The sequence below is a fragment of the Brassica oleracea genome, chromosome C3 (genome assembly GCF_000695525.1).
Source record: "Brassica oleracea var. oleracea cultivar TO1000 chromosome C3, BOL, whole genome shotgun sequence".
NCBI classification, from domain to species: domain Eukaryota; kingdom Viridiplantae; phylum Streptophyta; class Magnoliopsida; order Brassicales; family Brassicaceae; genus Brassica; species Brassica oleracea.
The window spans coordinates 22969280-22983816 of NC_027750.1; the positions used below are offsets into that span (position 1 = coordinate 22969280).

Below are 14537 nucleotides of genomic sequence, written 5' to 3' on the forward strand. Positions count from 1 at the left end.
TTTAAACCATGGATCATAAAATTTGAATGTGAGACTTTTAACAGTTTTAGTAATTTATGGCCGTTTGTAAAAATTCAAAATATAACATATACATAAAAATCTAAATTTTTATTATATGGTTATTATGGTTGTTTAATTTATTTATTAGTTTAAAATTAAACAAATATAATAGAAGATACACTTTTTTTTATCAAATCTCTATTATTCAAAATCATTAATTGTCATATATACTTTAGCCACATTAGGCAATTTCATAAATTTTATTTAAGGAAATAATAAAGTAAATTATTGATAAATTTATTGTTAGTTTAATAAAAAGCTTATTATATAATTAGATGGACCAACATATTTCTCTAATGATTCTAAGAATCATTCTAGTGATGACATGTGGATACAACAAGAAGTTGTAATGCTTCTCAAATAATATATAGGGGATAAAATATTCTCCCAAGCAGAGGCGGACCTACGTTATGAGATGGTGTGTCAATTGACCCGGGTTAAATATTAAAAAGTTTCTTGTGGCCTATAGTTGTTAGTCTACTTAGCTCAAATGGTCAGTGTTGCACTCCCTTAAATATGAGTTAACGGGTTCAATATCCTATTTTGTTTTACTTTTTGAAATTTAATTTGTCACTGATCCAAATTAAAAAAAATCTTGGGTCCGCCACGGCGCGCGCATATGCTTATCAAGCTCTAGTTTAATATTAAAAGTGTAAGTTATTCACAATAGAGTTTATTACATCTTTTTAATAAAAAAATTATCTACTACTCGATTAATTACAAATTTACAATACAATACCATTAGTCATACTTAGCATAAATTAAATCATATATCTAAAGTATTCCCTTATGTTAAGACGAATAAATAAAACTTTCTATTTTTAAATACTGTTACGTAACACACAAAATTGGCGCATAATAATACAAGTGAATACCATATATATCATTCATACGACAATGTTAATTAAATAATTAGTACTAGGTGATTTTTTCGTGCTCATACACGGGTATAAATATTTATAATAACTGATTGTTATTTATTGTCAATTTTAAATTAATTTATAATTTGTATACATAATTTATATTAATAATATTATATTACTTTAATTAGACATATGATTTTAGATATATTATATCTAGATATATTATATCTAGTCGGTTTTGTTGTTTTTTATTGTCGATTTAATTATCATTTGGGTATATTAGATTCCATCTACTTCTCTAAATTCAACTATAATATTTTTTATTTTAAATGTATTAAAATTATGATTAATTTTCTTATTTGCATTTACGTTGGTTATTGTCTTAGATGTGTAAATATATTTGAGGATGATTATGCATAACCTAAGATATATTTTGCTTAGAATAAAATATGATTCCAAATTACGTAAATTAATATAACGATAATATTCTACAATCTCATCCATATATAAATTTTACAAAATAACTAAATTATAACAATTGGTTAATATTTTATTTTCATTTGTTAATATGTTTTGAGTCATCCTATAATTTACATTTATAAAATAATTTTTATTATAAAATTATATATTCTTATTGTAGTTAAATCTGTGATTTTAGATATAAGTTGGATTAGTCGAGTCACTCATGTTGTGAGTATATTGAGTTACATATATTCTTTCAAATTCAAACTGAAGTATAATTATTTTTATTATAATTAAGTAAGATCAAATTAATTTTATTTATCATTTAAATGTGCATGTAGTTTCATAATATTTATCAAATTATATGTTGATTTTTTTAAAACAAAATATTAGAAAATAAAGCAATGATCAATATGAAGTTACATACATAAGTAACTGATACATTTTTGGAAGCCCATGAACATATATCAATATTTACAATAATTAAAATATTTTATAAATTCTAAATAATTTTATGCGTTAGATTTATTAAATGATAAACTAAAATTTATTTTAAATAATCTTAAAACTGAGAATTCAGATTTACTTTGGTATTTTAATTATAGTCAAATTAAGTTCCACAAACATAAGAACATAAAATTCAAAAGAAAATTTAATATTATGAAAACAAATAATTTTAACAATATTTACAATAATTAAAATATTTTATAAATTCTAAATAATTTTATGCGTTAGATTTATTAAATGATAAACTAAAATTTATTTTAAATAATCTTAAAACTGAGAATTCAGATTTACTTTGGTATTTTAATTATAGTCATATTAAGTTCCACAAACATAAAAACATAAAATTCAAAAGAAAATTTAATATTATGAAAACAAATAATTTTAATAATGATTAAATATAATATATCTACCTTATTAAAGTATATAGCGTTATCTTATTTTAAAATATTCTGTATTTTTTTTTATCAAAAGATATTTATTGTTAATTCTTTTTATTTTTAATATCTTTTAAAAATAAGCAGTTTAAAAAAATTGGGTGATGATATTTTAAAAATCATATTATATAAGTAAAATATAATTGATAGATTTTTTTACTGTAATTGAAAGATATTGTAGTCAATTAAATATATGAAAAATAAATAAATCATTTCAATAATACTAATTATAAATTATTTTTAGACAATTAAACATATACCAATTTATGTAATCATCTAAAAAAATAGATAGATATATAAAAATTATTTCTATTACTTTGAAAATATATATTTTTGTATTGTTTAAATTATGTTTTAAAAGAAATAAAATTTCCTTTTCTAATATCAAGATTATGTGTGTGAATGTTGTTTTATGAAATCACATTATATGCAAATATATATTTTCATCTAAGAAAATATAGATATAAAAAAATTATTTTATTACTTAAAAGTATATTTTATGTTATTTAAAAATATTTTTTAAATGGGAATATTTCTATTTTGTGAACTTTTCTTTTTAATGAAATATTATTACATATACATATATTTCGTTTTATTTTTCGAAAAAAAAAATTATAAATGTTTCATTTTTATTATATATGATATCTGGAAAATTTTAAAAAAGAAACTAAATAAAAATTCAATAATAGTATTTAAATGTAATATATTTAATTCATTAAGGGAATGAGTTTAATCAACCATCGTGAGAGTCAACGTGAGCACGATACATAAGAAGCTGACTTATCAAATAATATTATAGTACTTAAAAGTATATTTTATGCTATTTAAAAATATTTTTTAAATGGAATATTTCTATTTTGTGAGCTTTCCTTTTTAATGAAATCTTATTACATATACATATATTTTGGTTTTTTTTTAAACTTTAGAAATGTTTCATTTTTATTATATATGATATCTGGAAAATTTTAAAAAGGAAACTAAATTTTTTTTTTTTTTTTTTTTGTCAGCAATAATAATTCAATAATAGCATTTATATATAATATCTTTAATTCATTAATGGTATGAGTGTAGTCAACCATGAGAGTTAACGTGAGCGCAAACGTAAGAAACTGATTTATCAAATAATATTATAGAGATAGTTTATTAACAAGTGGAGTATGAGCATAAGCATTGAGTGAGTTACCGTCACTGAAAACCCATGAGAGAGCTAAGAGCATCTTTATCTGGGGATACTAGAGGGTTTTTTAGCGTGTGGGTCTCGCGTATGACTCACTTTTTTTTAAGAAACCGGTTACAAAAACTATTAAATAGTAGTCGGTTCTTAAGGGTTTCTTACACTGTTCGCGGACTCCACTAACACGTGGCGGCTCACGATTGGTTCATTTTTTTTTTTTCCTAAATTCAAAAAAGCAAAAAAAAAAAAAAAAATAATAATTAAGAAACTCCATTTGGAGTTTCAGCGATAATGATGCTCTAAGGTACGACACCAACACGTCAATGGCGTTTTGTTGATTCACAAAGGTAGCGTTAATAATTGTTTATTTAAAATCATATTTAATTTTGACCCCCAAAAATTATATTAACCATTATAATCCCACCATATATTTGGTCCAAAAAACCACCTTATATAATATGCCAAGGTATTTAATATGTACTTTATAAATTTATAAGTATATGTATGGTTCTTGGTCTTTATAAATGTACTTTTTTTTGTTAACCGTAAACACGTAGTTAACCAATATTGTTTAAAAGCAATTTTTTCTTTAAATAAACACGTAGATAGGTTCTAAATGGTGACCAAAAGAATAAGTGGGAATAGCTAATTCCCTAGCATTCCTTACAATTTGCACAATTTACAAAGAATATTTGTTACTTGTAACATTACTTCCTTAAGATTTAAGGAATAAAAAACTACAATTATTCCTTGACAAATTAAGAGAGGAATAGATTTTGTTTTTATTTTATTTCCTTCATTCTTTTTCTCCTATTCATTCTATTCCTTTTGTGGTTACCGATCAGAACCTAAGTGATTAGGAAATCACACAATTTAAGCAAAGTGGTTATTCCATGCTCCCTATCACACATATCACCACTCACCTATCACTTACTTACCATATCTCACTTAATTAACTTATATATAGATCATAATATTATTTACAGCTTGCATATCCCTTCATATACAATTCTACATCTTGCAAAGTAAAATCAAAATGCTCTTCATCATACTCCTTCAAGTCGTTTGTGCCACCTTCGTCACTCCCGCCCACCTTTGACCTGGGAGTCATGTCTCGTCCAAAGCCGGGACAGGACTTAAGTATAGGACCAAGCGGAAGAAAAATCATCAAGACTGAACTCCAAATCATTCCAACCGCAGCTCTGGCGGTCATCTCAGTCGGGGACCCACCGGAGGAAGTACGATTGCACCTCGATACGGGCGTAGAGTTGACCTGGGTTCTCCCCAAGCCCAACACCCTCTACAGTCCGTCAAAGTCATCCTCCTTTTCTCCCATAAGCTGTGAGGGACTGAGCCCCGAGTTTTTGGTCCGGACGGGCTCAAGAAATAGCCAATGCCGATATAAAGTAGAGCTCGGTGACGGAGTTATATATGAGGGTACAATAGGAAGGGAACCATTAACGTATAGGACAGGCTATAGGGGCTTTAGCACCATAGATGACGTTTATTTTGGGGTTGGGGACGAAACTAAGAAGGGGGTTCAAGTAGGGATCATTCTTAGTTTCGTCCCAACCCCAAAATAAACGTCATCTATGGTGCTAAAGCCCCTATAGCCTGTCCTATACGTTAATGTTTCCCTTTCTATTGTACCCTCATATATAGCTCCGTCACCGAGCTCTACTTTATATCGGAAGGGTAGCCTAGGTTTAGGCTTCGGTGAGATGTCCATAATTCACCATTTTGGGGAAAAGTTTTCTATTTGCATAGGGAACTTCAATGAAATGGAAAAGGGAAGACACTTTCTATCTTTAGAAGAGGATGCGTTCCTTACTGGAAAGCAGATACCATTACATTCCGTAGATAAGTATTATATAATCTATATGACGTCAATAACCATCAGTGGAGAAGTTATAGGTTTACAAAATGCTTTGGGCGTGCCCCCTACATTTGTGGACGCAGGAGCTTCAGCTTTTGGTCTGGTCCCAACAGGATTTCGTGTTGTCTTAGGGTAGATCAACAAGAAACTGAATGTTACGGGAGTGCCTCCTTTGTTTGTGTTTGGTCAGCTTCATTGTCAGGTTGGGACGATACCGAAACACTTGGATATCGAACTTGGCCTCGAATTTGGGGATGTAACTATTAATTCCCCTACGGAGAATATATTCTTCCAAGTATACCCCAACCTCTTCTGTCTGCACGTAAGGGAAACCAACAGCACCCGGAGCAAACCTATTTGGGATTGCCGCATTTCAGGGACACAACGTTGGAATTGACATACCCAAACAAAAGATGTATGTCAAATGTATTGACTTTGACGTGCTTTTTGAAGGATATAAGGACGAGCTAAGCCATCCAAATCCATAAATTTGATGTTCTTATTCGTACGAAAGCTAATTTCTTATGCTTTTCTTCTTCTTAGTATCATCTTATTGTAATCGTTCTTGAGTGAAATACAACCAGAAATTATCTGTTTCTTTCATTGTGTGGACACTTTGTCTTGCATGTATAAATTGCTACATAAACTTTACGGTAAAGTAAATTTTTAGAAACAATGAATTACGTAAAAGGAAAAAAAAAATAGATATTAAATTATTGAGAAGTTAAATGAAACTGATATTTTAAGGTATATAAATTATATTTCAAAACATTTGATAGGATAAATTATTTGTCAAAGAGTTGACTTTAGATTATCTGTAGTTTTGAGAAACTGTTTAAAAATTTTCGAAACAAAAATATATTCTATTAAAACAGCATAACTTGAGTTTCATTTGTATGATGAGGTGAAAACTCCACACACAAAAAAAACACATTATTTCTGATCTAAAAGATAGATGAAATCACCAACATAAACGGCAAATAAGAAAAACACCCACAACTTCACAGTTCATCATTGTTATTACGAATCTCGTGGAACTTTTTGGTCTTGGAGATGGAGAGAATGCACGTCGTACTCCAGGTATCTACAAAAAAAAAGGGACATGAACTGACTCGTAAAAGCTTACAAAAGAAAAGGTATGTATATGATGTGCCAACAATTCAGTGGACTTACTCAGATGAGTATCAATTACTTGCTCCATTGAATCATATTCAAGTTCGTATTCAAATCCTCGTGTGCTCAAAGTTACATCATAAGGGGGCTGTGCACGATATCCTCTATTATAATGGCTAATAGAAATCTGAAATGAAGTTGAGCCTTTCGCAATTTCAGCTTTTACTAACCGCGGAAGAATCACAGTACCGCCTATGCAGTTATGATCAGTTTGTCGCGGTAAGTCCAACGTCACGTTGTTCAAGCAGTACGTGTACGTGCCGATATCATCGTCCTTACTGAAAGAAACAAAGCCGTGTTGTGTTCCTTCAGAACCCAAAGTTCCAAATAGTGTTTCCTTTTTTACCCATATCCACGCTAAATTCCATGGCTGTTCAATTTCGTGATCCATCACGTAGTTGGAGATTGTGACATTAGCCGAGTAACTACCATCACTTTCATTCGTCATATCCAACCTTATATCCACATTCGCGTCTTAACCCCGTTGTGAGAGAAACCAAAAACAAATCATTATACTGTATTGTAATTGCTTCACTACGTATATGTAAGATTCATTCAGCTATATAGTTTAAGAATTACAATTTAACTTTACCTCTAGGAGCGAGTTTATTCGATTTGACTCGAAATTTGGGATCCCTCATCGGGCCGTGCCTTAATCTAGTCACTTGATAATAACGTTCCTTCAACATAAATATCTTAAGATATGTGACATTTAAAGAAGGATATTCTTTCTCCAACGATAGACCCCATGATGAAGCCACCACCAAAACCAAGAGAAAGAGAAAGAACACTTTGGTTGTCGAATATGGACTACGCATGTTTATACCCTATGCTATATGATCTTAAGCGTGATGATATCTTGTTGTCTTTGTATATAAGAAGTTCGATCTCACTTTTCTTATTAGGTTTGATTATGAAAATCTCCTAACAGGATTGAGCAAAATATCCGGGATAAGCATAAAAGTAACAGTTTTTTTTTCAGTAAATATAATTTTGATATCTACCGAAAAACTTAATATTTATTAATTATACGCTAATTCTGAGTGTTTTATATATATATATTTTTTTATGTGAAAATAACAAAAAGCCTTGCCTTGGGGATAATATTAACCTAACACTTCGTAGTTTATAAACTAAGATAACATATAGTCATAGCATGCTATGATTCATAAAAAAAAAAAATATTGAAGCTAATGAGGCAACACAAGCTTTTGAAGGTTCAAATATTTTCGGTTATGAAACTTGAACTTAACAAATAATAAGGACAATGACCATTGTTGGTTTGATAAGGAGAACGGTTAATTTCTAATAGAAATTAGATACTAAAAAGATTGAATTAATAAAGAATGAATTTAATCCTCCATTTTTGAAGTAACACTACCCTATGTATATTACACGTTAAATCCAAGAGAGGGAGAAATGTTAAAAAAAACACTTGAATAAGAGAAACAAATCATGATGATGATGATACCATCTCACTACTGATCTCATGCACAACGTGTCTTTTTGCATTAAGAGTGAGTCTTAACAAAAAAATCAACTCTCTCTTGGTTTCTCTCTTTTCGCTACAACTTGTTTTAGCTTTGTTTTGCTTCTCGCTCCCTTTGCTCGCACCCACCCTGCTTGCACCGTCTCCATCTCCTATTTTACACATGTGTCAATCTTCTCACTTCCTCTTTGCCTCTACTCATCTAAAGAATGTTTTGATGAACGGTACAAATCATACGGAGCCCAGAGATGATCAACAATACAAGGCTTTCTTGAATCTAATCTCAACCATGGCTTCCCTTTCCCACTCCAATGAAGTAGACTTATCGGACCAGGGTGCAACGTTCTGCATCTCCCTTCAAAGTTATCTCCTCCTAAACCATGCTGGTTCCACCTATGGTTAACCGCTTTAATATCACCGGCGAATATAAGCAAAAAAGGAGGTAATGAACCCAAATGGTATATCCTCTTCTGCTTCTGAACAGTCATCCACTCCTCTACCTTTTGTGTATACAACCCTTTCCTCCATTTATCAACGTCCACGACCATCACACCCGTGTTGAAATAGCACGGTCGTTTTCCTTCAAGGACTTTAACAAGTACCGGGTCCGACCAGAACGTTTTTGTGAAATAGTGTGTGAAGTTTGCATGGCAGTACTCAGGAGCAGCCACGACTTTTCCTTCCATGTCTACATGCCATAGCTTCTCTATGTCGTCTACTACGACAAGGTCAGAGTCTAGGTATATGATCCGGTCGACGCTGGGAGGAACGATATCCGCGAGGTAAATCCTCGCGTAGTTTAGAGGCTGGTCTAGGGCTTCCCTGATGGATTTGGAGATTTTGCTTCGGACTAGGTTTGGATCAAACTGATAAATCTTGAAGTTTAGGTAAGGAAAAGTTGATTTGATGCTGGAGAAGAGGTCGTTTTCGAAATGAGCAAGGGAGAGGAAATGAAAAGAGAGGTTTTCAGGGCAAGTTGAATGTTGTAGGAGAGAAAAAACAGCAGCCATTGTTCCACGGAGGTAGTTTGTGTCAAGAGTCATGGCTATATGAATTTGATCAGCCTCAAGGCATTGATCACCGTTTCTGAAAGCTGGGGCTTCTCTGAATACAGGAAGGGTTGGAGCAGAAGGCTTATGAAGAATGACTCCAACACGAACCGCCATTGTGGAGGTTAGGAGGATAAAGGACAGGAGGCCTAGGAGTTGTGTGTATGAGAGGCTCCTTGAGGCCATCCTGAACCTAATTCTCAGGTAAACTCTTTAATTATTTTATTATTTTTTGTTTAAAGAAAAGGGTTTAATTACAAATTAAAGAGATGAATAGTTAACAGAGCCATTGTTTAGGGAAGGGGCTAGAATTAAGGGTTTAGGAAGATGATTGTTTTATTAGCAGTTGAAATGTGAGGAAGAGATTGAAGGTAGGAGGAGTGTTTCCTACGCAATCTTTGTCTCAAAAAAATCTACTTCCTATGATTTAGGAAGAAGACAAGTTTGTTGTCCAATGAAACAGGTGGGAGTTTTTAGATTTTGTTTCTTCTTTCCTTAGATTCTTATAAACTGGTGCAAGTTTTTTTGGGTGATAAATGTTTTGCTTATTTTTAGGATGAGATTTTTTTTTTTTGAGAAATGATTTTTAGGATGAGTTTGTGCTGAATAATTTGCTTTGCTGTCGTTTCTTTCAGTTGATTGCATTTGCGGTTCTAAGATTAGAATAACAACTTTCTTCTAGAATGTATTGCATATGGTTTTCATGTAGTTTGAGAAGGAGATAAAATGCTCTTCTTATGTAGCTCAAAACAGATAGAGCCTAATGCTTTATCTCTAGGAGATATACTCAGTCCACATTTGAATACTCCGTTCTTCACGCATGCAACCAAGATATTATATACATATGGTCACATGTCATTCGCATATAATATATAAACAAAATCTGTTGAAAATATACATAACTCACAATCTAACGAACTTTTCACCGTAACTGCCTCTACAACTAATTTGCCATTTTATCCAAAAAATTTAGAAAAGAAATACTTGTTTTGTGTAACAGAATACTTGTTTCTTTATCGATTTACCTCTTTAATAAAAGAATTTTCATTCTTAAAAAAATTATTTATTCACTAATAGACCCATACATGTACTTTACAAGACAGATTAATACTATATGGAATGAAATGTCAACACATGATGTAAATTGATTTTATCACTATTTGGCTTGGATTTTGGTCTAAATAATTTACATGGAGGATACTATCGGTTTACCTTTAGCAATAATCGGAAAGTATTCAAACTCGGGTTAGGCAGTGTGGTACGCTTTCAAACTAGTTTACCATGTATCACTAAGTGTGTTCCTCCCGAGTCGAACGGACAGCCGGCAGGGTTTTGTCAAAAAAAAATATGATTTTAGCCACCATAACTACAATTAGACGAAAATAAATGATTGATAAAGTTGTATAGCTGCAACGTAACTTAAAAGCATGGTAAGAAGTAGGCCTGGGCAAAATAACCGGAACCGAAGAACTGAACCGGACCCGAACCGAAATACCCGAAACCGGAACCGGACTAATACCCTCAAATACCCGAACGGTTCCTATATTTTTATATCCGAAATAACCGAACCGAACCGGAACCGAACCGAAAACCGAACGGGTACCCGAATATATAAAAATATTAATTATATATACATATAACATCACAAAATTTATATTTTTAATTTAAAATTCTATTAAAAGTATCTGAAAATAGTTGAGGATAACTAAATTATTATAAAGTATCCAACCTACCCGAAAGTATCCGAAACTATCCAGATAGTTTTATCCGAAATATCCAAAGTAATCCGAAATATCCAATTTTTTTATCTAAATCATCCTAACTATTTGATATTTTACCATAAATAACCGATATTTTATCCAAATTATCCAAACTACCCGAACTATCCGAACCGGATCCAAATGAGAACTGAACTTTTTTCTGGATATTTTTCGGTTCCTACATTTACTATCCGAACAGAACCGAACCCGAAACTATCCGAACCGAACCGAACCGAAAATAGGTCAAGTACTAAATGGATCCTCTAGCCCCTATCCGAACTACCCAAAACCCGAAATACCCGAACCGAACCGAACAAAACCCGAAATGCCTGGTAAGAAGTAAGAAGCTAAAGTATAATTGTCTACTACATTTATGGGCCACTAAATCTAGTAGGCCCATTAGGCCTTTTATTAACCGAAACGATATTTTCGCGAAAACTCACCGGGTCGGTTAAAAACGTTACGAAACCCGAACCGTTACAGAGAGAAAAAAAGAAACAAGAAAAAGCATTGATTTTTTTTACTCGGGAAAAACAAAAAAAGATTCAATCAATTTTCTCCAAAAAAAAATCTTTGTTTGCTTTTGCAAATTCGTGCGCGGCTGTAGGACTGGACATTTTATCCGTTAAATTTGATTCAATTCGTTATTCGTTTCTATTCGATCTGAAAATTCTGAATATCCGTAAACTTTCGAATCAAAGCAAATACTAAAAATCAATATCCGTTAAAATCGAAGCAAATCACAAATATTAAAATTTTGGGAAGCGGATATCCGATCCGATCCGGTAATATATAAATACATGTATATTTTGATTATATTTAAAGTTTTTAATGTATAAAATTATATAATTATTATTATAACATATGATTTGATAAATTCTATTCACACTACTACTTATATAAAAGTATAACATAAAAGGAAAAGAACACATTTATGATAAATATATTTTTTTCTTAAGTTTTGTATTATTATAATTGTTAACTAAGTTCAAAAAAAATTACAAAATATATAGATTCACTACTTCCTTTAATTTTTATCATATATATCATGCAAAAAAATATTTTACAAAACAAATTTTGTATCAAAATTTTAAGATTATTTGTATTGATCAAAACATATGAGATATCCGTAAGTATTCGTAAATATCCGCAAATATCTATTTATTTTTCGGATATCCGTTTTTCTGAATATCCGTATTTTTCCGAAGCAAAGCAAATCGAAAAATCAAATATCCATGATATACAGAGCAAATCACAAATACCTTAAAAAAAAACCCGGATACGTGCCAACGCCTACACCCGCTGTGCAGAGAAGGCCAAACCCACGCGTGGAAACGTCCAAAAACTCATCTCTTTCTCTCCCTCTCTCGTTTTTTGATTCTTTTCTTTGAAACGTCTTCTAGGGTTTCTCAAATCTTGACTTCTCCAAAGAGAAACGTTGTGAGGCAAACACGAATCAAACAAAGAAGAGTCGAAGACGAAGAAGAATCCGAACAACCCAGAAAAGAAAGTTTCGATCTTTTTTCCGTTTTGTCCGAATCATCGAGCAAACAAAATATTCCATCTTTGGCTGTGAATCCAACATGACATCCGCAAAGCTCAACGCTTTGCCTGAATCTAACCAATACCCATCTCTTCCTTTCCCTCAAGATCCCTCCTTTTAGCTCTGTTTCGTTCGCGTACTCTGTTTTTTTATTCTAGATGGGTTGCGTTCAATGCAAATGTTGTAGCCGATACCCATCCTCATCATCAGAAGCCGCCTCTTCTCGTGGGCACGGACCAACCTCCAAGCCCCAAAACGACGCCGTTCCGAAGCCTCTCTCATCAACAACAATCCATGTTCCATCTCCCAACTTCGAATTGGTCTACTCTGTTCTCTCTCAGCGAGGCTACTATCCTGACTCGCCCGATAAAGAGAATCAAGACACTTACTGCATCAAAACCGAGCTCCAAGGCAACCCCAACGTTCACCTCTTCGGCGTCTTCGACGGCCACGGCGTGTTCGGGACTCAATGCTCTAACTTCGTCAAGGACAGAGTCGTTGAACTCTTGTCTGAAGACGCTGCTCTGCTTCAAGATCCAGAGAAGGCTTACAAGTCTGCTTTTTCAAGAGTTAACCAAGAGTTGCACGAGAGCGAGATCGATGATTCGATGAGTGGGACCACTGCTATTACAGTTCTTGTCGTTGGGGACAAGATCTATGTAGCTAATGTCGGGGATTCAAGAGCTGTGTTGGCTGTTAAAGACGGGAGTCACAGGAACAGGATCTTAGCTGAGGATTTGTCTTATGATCAGACTCCTTTTAGGACAGATGAGTGTGAGAGGGTGAAAGGGTGTGGAGCTAGAGTGCTGAGTGTTGATCAGGTCGAAGGGCTGAAGGATCCGAGCGTGCAGACGTGGGCTAGTGAAGAGAACGAAGGCGGTGACCCGCCTAGGCTTTGGGTGCAGAACGGGATGTATCCGGGGACGGCGTTTACTAGGAGCGTTGGAGATAGTTTAGCTGAGGGGATTGGTGTTACTGCGGAGCCTGAAGTGTCTATGGTTAAGCTTTCGCCGAATCATTTGTTCTTTGTTGTTGCGAGTGATGGGATCTTTGAGTTTCTTCCGAGCCAAGCTGTTGTTGATATGGTAAATTTTAAGAAGTAGGCACAAGTTTCTTTGATGTGTGTTTTAATCTATAGAATGTGTGTTTGCAGGTGGGGAGGTATGCTGATCCGAGAGATGGATGTGCAGCGGCTGCGGCGGAGTCATACAAACTGTGGTTGCAGCATGAGAATAGGACAGATGATATCACAATTATCATTGTACAGATTAAAAACTTGTCTAATGAATGATGATGATGATGATGATGGCATGATTCAAACTCCTATTTGCCCCCTTTGTTTCTTCTGTGTTTCTATGTCAGAGATTCATCATATATAGCAAAAGTAAAAGTGTGTGTTGAAAAGAGATTCTTTTACTGAGTTACAAGATGTGTTTAATGCAACATTTGGTCCAAAGAAGTTGATTTGTTGCAGAGATGAAGCTGTAGATACAATGTAATGTTGAAGCTTTCCTTAGATTTTTTCTACAAGATCTGCTTTCGGTGTTTAATACTCCCCGTGTTTCACAATGCAAATAGTTTAGAATAAAAACACTAATATTAAAAAAATTGGTATTTTAAAAAAAAATAATATTTAATTAATTAGTTTAACCAATTATAAAAAAATTAATATTATTTGATTGGTTACACTATATCCAATAAATGTAAAAGTTATCTAGATATTTTAAAACTATTTACATTTTGAAACAAAAGAATTTTCCTTAAACTATTTACAGCGAGTGAGTATTTGATTGATGATGATAAAGCTCTTTCCCACTGAACATAAAAAGTTGAAATGAGTTTAGTTTAGTTTTGTATATTAATATTATCTTTAACTAAGGGAATGAGTAGATTAAAGTTTTAATGGCCGGCAACTTTTTGAACTTTATGGCAAAAAAAGTCAGCAAACTTTTTAATTATTTGCAGCATAAAAGTCAGCCAAATTTTTGTATTTTTATAGCACAAAAGTCAGCCAATTTTCTCTCAGTTGTGATAAATTTCTGTGTTTACTTGTTTTATTTAATACTTTGCTTTCCAAAATTTAAACAAAAAAAAAAGGAGAAAAGTCAGCCAGTGTTGTTTTAGTTGTCTGAAAAAGTTAAGGTTTT

General features: G+C 32.6%; 2 protein-coding genes across 2 annotated transcripts; one reads left to right on the forward strand and one right to left on the reverse strand.

Annotated features, from left to right (window-relative positions):
• Positions 1–7876: 7876 nt before the first annotated feature.
• Positions 7877–9453, reverse strand: LOC106333066 (probable galacturonosyltransferase-like 4). Its single transcript, XM_013771554.1, has one exon. The coding sequence runs from the start codon at positions 9271–9273 to the stop codon at positions 8233–8235; it is 1041 nt and encodes a 346-aa protein (XP_013627008.1). The 5' UTR covers positions 9274–9453; the 3' UTR covers positions 7877–8232.
• Positions 9454–12152: 2699 nt separating this feature from the next.
• LOC106328483 (probable protein phosphatase 2C 35) lies at positions 12153–13833 on the forward strand. Its single transcript, XM_013766930.1, has 2 exons — positions 12153–13475; positions 13544–13833. Exons 1-2 carry the CDS (start codon positions 12549–12551, stop codon positions 13679–13681), a joined length of 1065 nt encoding a protein of 354 aa, XP_013622384.1. The 5' UTR covers positions 12153–12548; the 3' UTR covers positions 13682–13833.
• The last annotated feature ends 704 nt before the right edge of the window (positions 13834–14537 follow it).